The sequence below is a fragment of the Corvus cornix genome, chromosome 2, assembly GCF_000738735.6.
Source record: "Corvus cornix cornix isolate S_Up_H32 chromosome 2, ASM73873v5, whole genome shotgun sequence".
In the NCBI taxonomy this organism is placed as follows: domain Eukaryota; kingdom Metazoa; phylum Chordata; class Aves; order Passeriformes; family Corvidae; genus Corvus; species Corvus cornix.
In genome coordinates, this window is record NC_046333.1 from 100,117,745 (window position 1) to 100,132,655 (window position 14,911).

General features: G+C 45.4%; 1 protein-coding gene across 3 annotated transcripts in view; it reads right to left on the minus strand.

Moving 5' to 3' along the window:
• LDLRAD4 (low density lipoprotein receptor class A domain containing 4) overlaps positions 1-14,911 on the minus strand; it is a 239,569-nt gene that overhangs the window by 14,864 nt on the left and 209,794 nt on the right. The window contains exons 1-2 of one of the 3 annotated variants that reach the window (XM_039550120.1): positions 10,874-10,949; positions 7,141-7,295 (exon numbers count right to left, since the gene is read on the minus strand). In XM_039550120.1, coding sequence (XP_039406054.1) covers positions 7,141-7,245 — 105 coding nt within the window. In that variant the 5' untranslated portion in view covers positions 7,246-7,295; positions 10,874-10,949. Of the gene's footprint in view, positions 1-7,140; positions 7,296-10,306; positions 10,550-10,873; positions 10,950-14,911 lie in introns of those variants that run through there. The other 2 variants (XM_039550119.1, XM_019284002.3) reach the window with 2 other exon arrangements.

Sequence of the window (14,911 nt, forward strand, 5' to 3'; positions counted from 1 at the left end):
AGGGATTTGTACAAGTAGTTATCAGGTATATGCAAACAAGGCAAAACCTGAGCAAATGCAATGTACCCATATTTTGATGAGGGCAATATCTCATTTACCTGCTTCTTATAGATTGTCAATAGCTAGGCCACCTCAACTTGCTCCTTGTTCAAGAGACTTCAGACACAAGCTTCAATACTTAAAAGTAACAGGGAGGGAAAGCTTATGCATTCACTCCCTATAGTGTATTCATTTTTAACATTGTTAGGCTTTGGAATGAAAATCCTAGCACCTACCAATAACACCAAGCAAGAAAAATGTTAGGGATACACCTATGTCTTTTGCTGACCATTGCCAGTTTTGAGTTTCACCATAATTTACAGAAATTAATTCTGTGATTAGGTTTTGAAATAGCAGCATCATTTAATAAACCCAGCTCAGTGATTACTTAATTATCTCATGGTGATGATTATTTAACTCATTATTTAGAGCTTAGGAGACACCATAAGGCTAGGATAATTTGCTATTTCATACTGTACAAAGCTGTAGAGCCTCTAGAACTAAACAGTGTAGGAAGATGGCTTTTTGAGGACATTTTTAAACACTGGAGCACACACTGTCATGCAACTGCCTCAGCTGAGCATCAGCCCATCGACAGCCAGCAGGAAAGACATGGACCAGAAGAACGATTTTTAACTCGGGAGAGATTATAGGCAAAATTTTACAGGCAGTAAAAAATTTTCCTCAAACTGTTATAAAGCAAAAGGATCCCTGTGCTTGTTATAGCTGGGATATAGTTAATTCTCTTCATAGTAGCAAGTATGGGGCTATGTTTTGGATTTGTGAGGAAAACAGGATTGATGACCCAGGGATATTCTCATTATTGGTGAGTGGTGCTTACACAGAGTCATGGCCTTTTCTGCTCCTCACCTCACCTCACCAGTGAGGAGGCTGGGGGTGCACAAGGAGCCGGGAGGGGACACAGCCAGGACAGCTGACCCCACTGACCAAAGGGACATTCCAGACCATATGGCATCACAGTCAGTGTATGGAGCCAGGGAAAGAAGAAGGAAAGGGGGACTTTGGGAGCAAGAGCGTTTGTCTTCGCAAGTCACTGTTACACACCATGGAGCAGCAATGTCCTGGAAATGGATGGACCCTTGCCTGTCCCTGGGAAGTGGTGAATGAATTCCTTGTTTTGCTTTCCCTATTAAACTGTCTTGATCTCAGCCCATGAGTTCTCACTTTTACCCTCTTGATTCTCTCCCCCAGCCTGCTGGGAGCAAGTGGCTGTGGGGTGCTAAGTTGCCAGCTGAGGTTAAACCATGACAATCCCATATAATCCAAACTTTTCTTTTTTTGCTGACTGTTAAGGAGATTTACAGGCTTTCTCCACTATTAAGTTTCTATGAAATAGAATTCTGCCCGAAATGATGTTTTCTGAGAAACAAAAGACAGTTTTTCACTTTCTAAAATGCATTACAATTATTAAGAAGGTCCCTCTTTTCCCCTTAACAGAGGTTTTATTTTATTTTTATACAAAAATGTACACAAGCATACACAAATATACACACTTCTTTTGCAAGTGAAATGTTCCAGATAGCAGTGTAGTTTCTGATTTTGGCCCTAGGTGGTACATTACACCACATTAAAGTAGTGGCTTGCAGAAAACACTCCAGGAAGGCACAGGGGCTCATTCCTCCCATCTCTTCCTGGGTGATACGGACCATCATAGCTTTGAAGACAGCAAAACAAGCAAAACAAACTATTGTGTTGTCCCCAACAGAATGATGAATATACCAGCAGGACTGCTTGTTCCTTTAAAAGCTATTCCTCAAGGGCAGGAAAGGTGACTCTGTCTAACAGAGCAGTGCATGATACCAAGGAGAAGTACTAGAGAATCATGGAGAGTGCCAAATCTCTCACATATAATCTGCCTCCCTACACTTACTGCAATTATTCCTGTTACTTAATGCTTTAAAACTTTTACTTCCCCAACTTCACAGCACTTCATCACTTTAAGTAATCTTCATTTCATTCAACTGAAGGGAGTAAGTACTATTATCCTTTCTCCTTTGTCTGGAGATGAAGCAAATTGCCCAAGGTGACACACTGAGTCAGATGCCACCCAAAGCCAGCGCTCCTTGCTTCTAGTCCTACCTGCAGATTTCCTGGACAATCCTGCCCTTATTAAAGATATAATGACTTTACTGTGGCAGACTTCAAAGAGCGGCAGCCATGCTCGCTGTCCCTCTTGGCAGCACTCCCTGAGGAGAGGCGAGCCCATGTCCCTCATGGAGAAAGCAGGAGAATACAGTGCACATCCAGCCCCTGCCAAATGATGACTGGTACAAACAAAAAGATTTGGCAAAGCAGGGTGGTCTACAGCACTCACACTCTCTCCTGGCTGTAGACCGGGTTCTTGTTCCCAGTGGGATTTTCTTTCTTTTGCATATGTCAGTAAGAAAATGAGAATGAGTGGCCCAGGGACACCAGCAGGGAACAGACAGAATAATGCCAATGCCAGTAGGAAATAATTTAAAAGACCAGCAGGAAAGACTAACATTTGAAATTACTGACAAATCCCTGAGCTGTCAATATTATTGAGAATTTTCTGTCATCCTCCTGACATTCCCCTTTTATTCTGAAATAGCTGGTACAGAGCAGAGGGGAGTAATTTTTACAGCTGTGCTCCTGGAGCTTGGCATCCAAAACTGGCATTACCAACACAGCTTCTAATGCAAGCTGATGAGCCCAAGCAGCAATTCTGCCCTCGGTGGTGGGAGGCAGGGGCTAGTCAGTGTGAGCATCTTGTGTGATAGGTGCAAGGATTTGCTGCCAGGAGTAGGCCTAGGGCGGTCCAAGAGTTCAGCACTCCTTCAACATCTACTTTATACAAGAAGACAATGTAAAGACATCAGGATGAGGAAAAGGAATGAAATTAGGAACATCAGAAGCTCATTAAGTACCTCCCTGTAAGTCACTTAGTTAATCTCTTTCCCCTCAATGTCCCCATGGAAATGACTGGTGATGACATTAGGAGTTAATCATCAGGAAGCAAGATTTATCTTTGTTTTGTCCCAGCAAACAGCAGAGTGCCCCAGCTGCAGCTACCTACATTGCAGCAGGATGCTTTTGGTTACCAGCAATAGTGCCCTCCCAATACAAGGTCAACGCTTCAAAGGCACAGCCAGCAATGCTGCGACACCGATCTCCCCTTGGATATCAGACACATATCCTGTGCACAGATGCACCTTTCCAAGGCTGCCACATGCCTCTGCCCCAAAATCCCCCAGCACTGCCAGTAGCATCACTTGCTCCTATACAAGAGGTTCTGTTCTTTCAAAATGAAGCAGCCCTGGGCATGCTCCTGGTGTACTCTACACCCTATGGCTTTTGTGTCCCTCTCAGGTGTTCTGCAACCCTTGCCTTGCTCCCAGCTGTGAAGCCCAACACTGCTGATGGATAAGCTAGCAACAGGAAATGTTCAGTATTTTATCCATTGTGATACAGACACTGTTCAGTACCTTGCAAGCTCACTCCAGGCTGCTGCTCATGCCAACATGATCAATCACTCCACCTCTCACAATTATGACCCCAAAACTCATTTCTGCTAATGTTAAAACATGGTTGTAATGTTTAATAGCCTCGCTAGAAGAAAGCAGGACTTGCCATGGGAGGGCAGGCAGCATCCTCAGCACTGCTGCAGAAGCACCCACTGCTCCTGAGCACTCATTGTCCTGCCCGTGGCTGTGATCTGCTTAAGGCCTTGGCCCAATAACCAAGGTAATAAAATCCCAAAGACTGGGGAAAGACTGGAAGATGATACTCCAGAGGGAAGAAAAGAAGAAAAATAAAGAAAAAAGACAGAGATGAACTGGTGGTCACACAGAAAAGTGTATTTACGGAAGAGGCACATAACAACTTTTCAGTGTGCACTTGTTAGAGAGCAACCTTTTTTTTCCCCCTCTATGACTGGTCTCTTTTCTGCCCTTCAAACATTACTTCAAATGTTAACACTTGTGATTGCAGTGAGTACATCTTTTTAATATTCTAATTTCCAGCTTGGCCTGGAAGTTGAAATTCTCATTATCATCCTATTTTATTTTTGTTTTATTTGAGGGTGTTTGTTTGGGTTTGGTTTTTTTTTTTTTTGTGGGTTGTTTGTTTGCCCAAACATGAAAAAGTTTAACCAGAAAAATAAATCCACTAGTATCTTTTATTTTCTTATTTCTGATGCCTGACCCATGAGTTTTACAGATGTGAGGCTGGTAATAAAGGCAGTAGATAATTTACCTGATCACTCCTATTACACACTCTAGAAGAACCAGAGTAAGAGAGATCACTTGATCAGTAGTTGGTCTTTATGAGGCCAGAAACCTGCGCAGTTCAACCACCACTTAGCTGGTGGAAGGCATGATTATCTAGAAATAGGATAGCTTGAAGAAAAAGAAAACTGAAGGTAACAAAAGGACAAAAAAAAAAAAAAAAAAAGCCCCATTTGAACAGGAAGGGCTGGATTCTACATCTTGATATACCTCAGCTACATGAAAGGGTGTTCACTTCAGAGCTCACTACAGAACTAGCCAATAGTCAAATAATTTGCTTTACCATTTTCTTTCAAGAAACATGTCTGAATTTCCTCTATTTCCATTCACTATTTTTCTACCAAAAGAAGACTTGAGTCACAATAACGTTTTCTTCAGACATCAGCGGTTAATGAACATTAATATCCATTTTCAGAGTCTATGTACAATTAAAAAAATATTCCCTTGCAACAAAATCTACTTGGATAGCAAGAGAACATAAAACAAGGCCTGCCTGGTACAAAAAATGAATTTTAGAAGTGTATAACCTGCATCTCACCACTCACTATCTATCGTCTCATGTAACTCACTCCACTGTGGACAGTGAAAACAGACTGGTCATTTGCAGCTTCTCAACATAGAGCACTTACTTTGGTTTTCTGACCCTCATGCTCTGCACACTGCTTTTAAGGGTTGCACTGCACAGTCAGTTTCTATCAGAATTTCCTTCTAACACGTGAGGCAAAGGAAAATTCAAAGTTTTTGACATCTGAACTCAGAGACCTCTAAATCCCCACTCCCTGCAAGTACGACCTTCTTATAAGAAGAGCTGCAGCTTATCAGAAATTCTGATGAGTAATAGTGATGACAAACCCATACCAAAGGCTTTCAGAAGAATTAGTAACTGGTTCCTGCCATCCCATCATCAATTCCCATGAAGTGCTCACTTGGCTGTGATTATCGTTACTTATAATGGTGACAATCAAACTGAAACTGAGTCTGTTTTAAAAATGATTTAAGATCAGTTCTGGGTACCTAAAGCAGCTCCAAAGCACCTGCTGCCAAACTGCATGTTCTTCTTCATAAGAAGGTGAAGTTTTCTCCCTTGTGCCCATGAGAAAAAAAAAAAAATACCATTGCCTCTCATAACAGACAATAGTAATGAACCATACAAAGGAAATAATGGGTTATTTCATGCATTTGACAGCTTACTACAATTTAAAAAGATTTGTGAAGATGAAAATACATTTCATTTATCTCAAACTATTTCATTTTAGGCATTTGTAGCAATTAAAGCTAACATTTTTCAGACAGAATTGTGGTTCTTGAATTACAGTGTCCACTTCAAAGTAACATTCAAATTAATCTAGTCAATTTTTCCAGTCCTCAAGTCCACAAGGTTAAGGTTTGACAAGCTCCAGTTTCATCTCTAAGCAAATTAGAGCTAAGCATTCCTACACTACTGAAGTGCCAGGCAATGAGGCAGCCTCTCCTTGAGGAGGCAGCTCCTTTCCTCCCCCTGCAGCCTCCAAGGGAAGAGCAATGCCCCCCAGCAAGAGGGCCCAGGTGACGTACTAGGAGAGAGCTTTGGGAGCCCTGCACAGTCACACTGTACAGCTGACTTTCAGGAAGGAGCTGCCAATTACCAGGATTGCCAGGGATGCAGCTCCACAGCACCCACAGTGGCATCTCTGCCTCCTTCCCTGTCAGTGCTGCCGCCCCTGCTGAAATCTAACTGTAAAAAAACAAGCAAAAGCAAGAAGCAAGCACTTAGTGTTCAGCCAGAGCAGTCCCCTGAGGCCTCTCACCATGACCTTGGCAGCTCCCTAAGGAGCACAAAGAGGGAAGAAACGTAAGACTGGGATGGATAAAAAGGTGAGATTGTGGAGTTAGAACTGGTGTAAACCATTATGAGATCACATCTCTCAGTTACAATCAGACATTTTTTGACAGCAAAATGAAGCTGTGAACTCAACACTGTTACCAGGAATTCACTGCATCAAAATACAACCTCACAAATGGCCACTTGGCCATCGCTGTCAGCAAAGAGGCCAAGGGCACCACTCTGGGACACTGAAAAGCACATCAGAAGAAAGGACCTCCCTGCAACAACACAGGCCACTGCACGGCTTGCGGGTGATATCCCAAGGTCAGGGACACACTGTGGTTAACCCTCACAGGGGAGCAGAGCATCCCACCCAGCAAACTCCTGGCTCACAAGGCAAATTAAGTGCCCATTTACTGTTGGGTTGACTGAACACAGTCTTAACAAGTACTGACTAAGATCCCATCTTAAGCCTTTGAATCTGTAACAACACATCTTGAGCACTCCTCGGAGAGATCCTTTTTCTAGTCTCTTCTTGCTGTTTTAGTGAAACAAACATTACATTTTCCTAGGCCCTTACTGGGACAGTAGTTTTGATCCAGCAAACAGCCATGGCAGCTTCACAAAACAGTAACAGAGATAAAACTCCAGACTATCAGACAATATATGGAAAGTCATAACAACATGTATTTCAAATCTTTGTAACCCAGTGACTCTCCATTCACTCCCCTTCCACTCCCCTCTCCAATTACAGCAGCAGCAAACAATGTCACATCTAAGCCTCCAAATGCAAAATGAATATAAGCTACATAAAACATAGCAGGATCTAAAAATAATCAAAGACCATGTATCTGAAATTCATGTTCCAAATTTGTTTTCTACTGATAAATACAACTTCGGCAAAAGAGTATTAGAAGTGGTACCAGAAGTCTTTCCAGCAGTTGCCTGTACCAGATCTCTTTGGGAGGCTCTGCTGCAGACCTGTACAGCACAAGCAAAAGGAGTTTGGTGTCAGGGGGTCACACTCACCGTCTGCAGAGTTTCTTCCTGTCTTCTGCTTTGGCTCTGTCGGTTGATAAAGGAGCGTGTCGAGAGTTTGTAATGGTTCAACAAGCAGATGATCACTACCACCATAACAGTTATAACCACGATTATAATGATGATTTGAACAAACTCCAGTTCAGCTAAAACAAAGAAAAAAAGAGGAAAATGTGTCATCAACACACAGAAGGTTAACCATCAAAGCAATAACCTGCAAAGGCCCTCAGTATTTCACTGAGATTGATCCAGCAAGAGATACTACTGCTGTCCATTCTGCAAAGTCTCATGAAGAAAACTGTTCTAAAAAGCATGAAAATTATTTTATTTTTGTCAGAGTAAATTGATCAGCATGAGTGGCTGCGGGTCAAAACTAAGAAGCTTCTTGGTGATGCTTCTTTGCAGCCTTCACAGGTAATAAACTCTTCAACATAAACACCACAGATGAGCCTTTTGGACAATATAATTTCACCGTGGGGTAGGGGGGTAGAAAAAATTGAACAAAAAGCTGAAGGAACCACATACACACAAACCCCACTCTATTTTAATAGCCACCTGCAATGCTAAGGGCTAATGGCTCCAGAGGGCTCCATATGCTTCAAAGCCTGAGAGGAATCAGGACACTTTATCTAGTACACTACCCTTAATTTTTTATCAAGTAAATAGCATGAAAGCTATTTAACTAGAGTGAAAAACTTTTATCCTACTGAATCTACAGGCAGTGTCTTTTTCAATTACTACCTTCTCTCCAACTAGTGTACTAGTTAACTTCTCTAGGACTTTCCCAGTCAGGTAAAAATCTAAAAAGAGATCTGGTACTCTAAAACAAGATATGTTCCATCACGATTAAAAATGAAACCAGGGCCTTGGTTGTTGCAAGAGATACAATTACAATGAACTCTGTCAGAGGCCATCATCTTATCTGAAGCCCTGCCTATACCACAAATATTAAGTATATTTAGAAATGAGTCACTCTTGCACCCTTTTGGCTATATTGGAGCAGCAAGGATGAGCAATATAAGGGGAAAAATTGCCCTTTGGAGTTACCAAGTTGATGATATTTCTATGGAAACTGCATTGCTCACAGGGGATGCTCTCATCTTGAAAGACAACTCCAGTTAATGGGAGGAGGTCTTTGGTTGCTAAGCTGGTAGAAAAAGCAAAGAAGCAGCTCAAGTTGCTCCGTTTCAGTACTCTCCAAAAAGGGCACTACTTTTTGGATGGAAAAACATGAACTTTGTGGAACTGATATTAAATTTCTGTTTTAAAAAGCTAATGAGGAAGGAGAGATGACATAGGAAAATGAAAGGACATAATAAATATTAGAAAATAAGCCCCCTTCGCCCCCACCTCTAATTTGTAGCCACCCTCAGCCTTCTGCGTGACAGCAGTACACTTGTGCAGACACAACATAGCTGCAAAGCAGAGCTAGAAAAATGCCACTCACACATAAAATCCAAGATGAACCTGCAGTGGAACTAAAGGAAACCCAAGGCTGTTTCATTATTCTAAGATCTCTTGTGAACAAAACGTCAGACTACAGGAGCGGCAAGTGTGCTGGTGTCCAGTGGAGGCTGGTGACAAGGTCCAGCTGTAGTCACAACCTACGGGCAGGCACAGCCACACCACCAAACTGCTGAGGGTCTACAGTCGTCTCCTGAGGATTAACTAAGCCTACTTAAGACTAAGGAAAGAGTAAAGGGCAAAAATATGTCTATCACTTTATCACTCTTTGCTGTTAAGTACCTTCCACTCATCATTAAGACCAGCAACATTTTCAAAGAATTTGATTAGTCAGTGCTTTGTGCTCTGCTTTCGCTATCAATCCCACATGCAGGGCAGCAAGCTTTCTTTTTCCCCTCTCTTGCGTCACTGGAAGCTAACAATGTCGGCACCAAAAGATCAAAAAGCAGGAAGCACAGAATTAATTAAAAAATAAACCCACCCAAACCACATTTAAGTTAAAAGTCAGTTTTTCTTGGCTCAGAAACACAAGACTACAGACTTTACACAGTTGACAACTTCTGCAATTCACATTCTGTGGCTACTGAAGTACTAAAGTGTTTCTTCATCCAAACTTTTTTTGGGTCCATGTCACACTTTAGACTGGAAATTGAGAGACTGTTGCTAAAGGGCAACATGCAAAACAAGCAATGTTGATTTAGGCTTTCCTAGAATGCAGAGATCACTAGAATGACATGTTACTTCTCTATCTGCCAAGGGCAGAGTCTTCTAAATTTATCGAGGCCCCTGCATTTCAGTGGTAAAGGACAGTACCTCTCCCTTAGAGATGAGTGATTTGGTCTGTGAGCACTTCCCATGGGAGGGAATCATTTAAAAATTTTTGATTAAAACATGGCCATACAATAAAGAAAATAAAAACCACCGCACACGGGATTTCCTAAGTCCAGTTTACATTGTAAACACCAAACTGCAACAAAACACCTTACTGATGTTCAAGGGGATTTCCTCAACTGAACGCACGGGGAAAAGAAAGATAATTTAAAATCTCTTCTTCCTTCTAGTGACATTCCTGCTGCTCATTAGGTTATTAGCAGTAAAAAGCACAGACAGACTGCAGCAGCAGTCTGTTTTGCTGGCACTGATCAAGGCCATTTAAATAGTTCCTAGCGGCTGCTGACAGGCACTGGGTCACCCCGGTCCCCACCACGTCCCCTGCCCAACACCTGCCAGACGTGAAGGGCCACCGCCTTCCAGACAGGCATCTCCTCCTGCCCACTTTTCCTCTCAATTTACTGGGAAAGAGACCGGGGAGAGCTTCAGGAAGAGAAATGCTATGGTTTTACTGCCCTGAGTCTGTCACACTCACATATACCCGTTTCCTTACACGCAAGAAACAACATTTCTCATAAAAATTCTCCAGGTGAAAAAACCCTAAAACCAAACACAACGTTTCATGGTAAACGCCCAACACGGAAAAGGCAACTAACTACATATTGAATTAAATCACCTTCTTAGAAGAGCTTGAAAAGAGAGACATATTTTATAACCCTATCAGCAATGACACAAGACTGTCACCCCGAACCTCCCGCCGCACGCAGACCCCGCAGGCGGGGGGAACCTGCTCCCGGCGGGCCGGGCTGCGCGGTGCCCGGGCCGCATCCCGCGGTTCCTGCCCCTGCCGACGCGCCGGTACCTCTTTCCAACAACAGGTCTTTTAACCGCGCATCCTTCACCGCTGTCTTGTTAAGCCGCTCACTGGACATGCTCGCCTCCGCCGGGCGGGGGGCTCAAGCCGCTCCGCCAGCCCCCGCGGCGGGCACCGCATCCCCGGCAGCCCCGGGCTCCATCCAGCGAGGGGACACGGTCAGGGAGGCTGCCAGGGAGCCTCCCGTCCGCGCCTCTGCCGGCGCTCGGAGCGCGGCTGCCGCCCCGCCGCCGCCGGAGCGGGCGGGCACGGCCGGCACCGGCCGCTCCCGCCCCGCCGTGCCCCGGCCGCGCGTGTGCGCGCACGCACGGACACCAGGGTCCCGCCGGGCTCCGCGCCCGGGGCGAAACGGATTTAAAAAAAAAATAGGCAAAAAAACCAAAACAAAATCACAACAGCAACAAAAAGAAAAAAAAAAAAAAACCCAATTAAAAAGAACAGTCGACCGGCGAGAACAAAAAGAACGGAAAGGCGCTGCCCCGCTGCTGGGCGAGCCCCGCGCGGAGGCCCGGAGCGCGGACAGGGAGGGAAGGAGGGATGGAGGAAGGTCCGTACCTGACCCGCGCCGCCGCCGCTCTTTAAGCCCGGCCCGGCGCGGCGCGCTCGGGGCGCCCCGGCTCCTCCGCCTGCCCCGGCCCGCCCGCGCCTGCGCCGCCGCCCGCGCCGCCCCCGCGCACGTGCCCGCGCCCCGCCCCGCCCCGCCCGCCGGAGCCGCGCGGGGCCGGCCGCGCTCCCGGCCCGGGGCGCCTCGGAGGGCAGCGGCGAGCGCATCTCGTCCCCAGCGCCGCACCGCAGCGAGAGCGATCCAGGGAGCCTGCCAGCTGCGCGGCCGCGGGTTCCTTATCCAGAGTTTCACGGGGAGCCGTGTATGTGCTTGTGCGTAAAATATTGGGGGGTCGCATCCTGGAGCTATACTGTGAAACCATAACCATCAGAAGGAACAACGCCTGTAACCTTAAGTTAAAAAAAAGACCAACAAAAACCTAAAGAAAGAGGGAAAAGAAGAACACCGGGGATTTGGAGATGTTGGCTCCAGCCACATGTGTGTTTCTTTGGCAGAACTCCCAGCTCCAGCAGTGCCTTCCTTCCCCTGAACCCGTGTGCCTGCCAGTGAACCCCTCTGCTGCCCCTGAAGCCCTGTGCCTGCCCCTAAAGCCGTCTGGCCCTCCTAAACCCCTATGCCTGCCCCAGCCCTGCCACTGAGCCAGCCTTTCTGATGCTTTTCTGGCTGATGAACACTGCCAGAGGGGTTCCTCATCCCAGTCTCCACCTGTATTCCCACTCAGAACACCACAGTGGAAGCCAGCAGCAGGGACTTAGGGCTGCCCGTGCTGCCACTGGGCGTAGGAGCAGCACAGTCCCACAGTGTCTCTGCCATGTTAGGAAGCACCATCAGCACCATGACCCTCAGCTCCCAGGATGTTCCTCCTCTACTGGCTTCACCATAATGGCCAAGACTCTTCCCGTTCCTAGTTATTTCTCTGAATTATGGTGGCATCCCCAAAGCCTGAATAAGACCAGTGTGTGTCTATGTGAACAAGAAAGCACTGCTCTGCTCACCCTCTGGCCCACACTTGGCCAGGGCCTTGGAGCTCCTGAAAACAGAGGAGATGGGCTGCAGCACTGGTGAGGCTCCATGCCCCTCTCCCAGCAGGCTGTGGCTGGCTCAGCTCAGCTTCACACCAGCACTGCTGTCCCCCATGCACAGCCCCCAGAACACACTGGCACTGACCATGGAGGCAGACCCACTGCTGCCCATGCCTTTCATCTTTGTAAATCCCATGGACCAGCCTCAAATAATAAGATGCCCTAACTCAAAGTCAAAGAGCAAAAGCCAGGAGGGGAAAGAGGCTGAGAGGAGTGGGCCTGCTTGTGGTCACCTATCAAGCTAGCACTATGAAGAGCCAGGGGGTTAAAAATATTAGGGAGACATATCCTGCTATATATGTGCACAGCAGGGCCCCTCTCCTGGTTACAGGCTATCCCCACTGTCTGGATTTATTAAACTCTTGTTGACATTTAGCTTGATACTGCAAGGTCTAAGGCCTCAATCCAAACACAACAGTCAAGCGGGGGGACAGTGATTGTGGACTGTAAATAAATATCCTTTGAGAGTTCCTAGAAGAGTAGAATGAGTTTAAATTATGTCAATGAAATGCTTTTGTGCAAGTGGAGTATTAACCAAGTACAGCACTATTACCAGCAGAGAGAAGTAATTCAGTACAGATAGCAGCTGTGGAGCACCTTCAAAACTACAATCTGATTGTCCTTAAACTACTTTGAAAACAATTAATTCAACAGACCAGACTTCTAAACATGGCTGTTGTGTGGGCATACCCACTCAATGTGTACAGAGCTACTGCTGAGGCCAATTACCTTCCTGTTGCAAACTCTTTGTTTTCAAGAACTTTGTAAGACAAAATTTCTGAGCCAAAGACTGACCTACATACATCATTCCCCCAACCTCAAGTTTAAAATGATAAGTTGAAAGAATGTTTCAGATGAGTGCAGTTTAAAGACTACAAAGAAAGCAGAAAACAAAACAAATTAATATATTGGTACTAATGCTTCTCCTTTACTTTGGTCTCCTAGAATTGAAGTGTGGATGTTTAGAGTCTTCAGTTCCTGAAGAGCATTAACCTACGACATAAAACAATTGCTTTGGCAAGACTGGGGATTCAGCATATAGACTGATAACTAACACACTTTACTCCCTCTCTAGCCCAATACCCCCCTACACACCAAATATTATTGTACAAGTGCAGGCACAATGACTGCAAAATGGTTACAGACTTCTGTATCCATAAGTAGTGCATGCTGATAAGCATCCTCAAGAATGTCCTCAGAACAGTATTTGGCTCATCACCTATTTATTAAGAATTTATCACAAACCTTTTAATGTGAATCAAGTCCTGTGCCAGAGGGCCCACATAAGCTTCTCTGTGAACAAGGATGGGGGGCCAGCTTTCTGCTAAAATTCCAAGTAGCAGGTTCCACCATGACCTCTGAGCAGGACGGCTGCTCTGGCATCAGGGTTGAAGCTCCTTAAGCAGGTTCTGGCACAGAGTCATAATGCTTCTCCACAGGCCATTACAAATCTAGCATATTAATGATAAAACCAAGGGCTAGTTAAACTTGGTTACAGGTGAAATTTTATGAAGGACATGTTCACTGATCTGTTTTCTCAGATCATTACTGGGAAAACAAAAGACTCATTCTGGAACCCACAAGAACAAATCTGAAATTTTTTTTTACGATTAGTAAAGATGTTAATCTCAAGTGTAAAGAAACAGTTATGCTTTTGTGACCAAAACTAGACTGATGCTGCTTTCTCAATATGAGTTTTGCATTTCTGCTACTTCTTCCTTTTTTTTCTCTAATTCTCTAAAGACATTACTGACTGTGGGCAGGTTCTTGGCCAGCCCTTACTTTGAAGAGTAAGAGAAAACCCATAGTCTTGAAACTGGACAGGAAGGGGGTGTTTCCTCCTGCCTGCAGCCAGCCCCTTGGGGTTACTCACTTGGGGAACCTGGACAGTGGGTGTGTGTGTGTGTGTGGAGGTGCTTCTCCCTCCCTGCACTGCTGGCCAGCCAGGCTGGGGGGCCCACACAGTAGCCCTGTGGGTCTTTGGGACAACCTGGACAATCGCTGCCTGATCCAGTCCCAGCCCTGTGTCAGGCTAGCAGCCGTGGGAGCACGGCCCCAGCTCCTTCTGACGCCCGTCTTGTGCCAGCCTAAGTGCACGTGAAAAAAGCAAACAGCTGAAGCACAGATGAGCCAGAACAGGTCTCTGCTCACAGGGGAAGAAGTCAAATTGCCTGCTGGGTGAACACTGATGCCAACACAGAAAAAAAGGATGTGGGTAATGGTCAGGGAGGAGCACAGCAAGAGACTGGGACCATCTCCATTTCTGGACCTGAATGGGCTTCAAGCAACTGCAGATGCACCCACTGAATGCCCCTTGCCCCCACCTCTCAAACTGCCACCACCTGGGGGAAATTTTCACCTTTTTGGACAAATCCAGAGTTTATAGGTAAAGTTTGTCAGAAAAAGATACAGAGGAATGGTACCAACCGAGGGAAAGGAAAAGTACATTTCTCATAGACAGTGAATTCAAGTAACTGATTTGCCAGCAGTACATATCCAGATGTATTATGTTGTGTTTAATGTGATTAGGTGCAAGGAACAAGCAGATGGGAGCACTGTGGAGAGATTACAACCCAAAAGAAGTAAAGTTGGTGGAGAGAAGAAGACAGTATTTAAGGCATCTAAATTAACTGCCCGTTAAAGCTGTTCTTTACTCTGCAGGAATAGGAAGGATTAGGAAATTCAAGCAGTCCTTCACATGCATAGTCAGTTGCACAACCTGAGTGGTCCCTGTGCTGACCACACGTGCGGTGGTTTGTTTTCCCATACTGGAAGGAGGGTTCAATCAGGGACACTGCATTATAACATGCTGATTTAAAAGTAATCACCGTTTCAGACCTGACTAGCACTGTCTCTGTTTACACTGGCGAGTGAGACAATCTACTTATGAATTATCCCTACTGCAGTTCTATTAGTCCTTGCATGTTGGCTCAACGTAGGCAATTT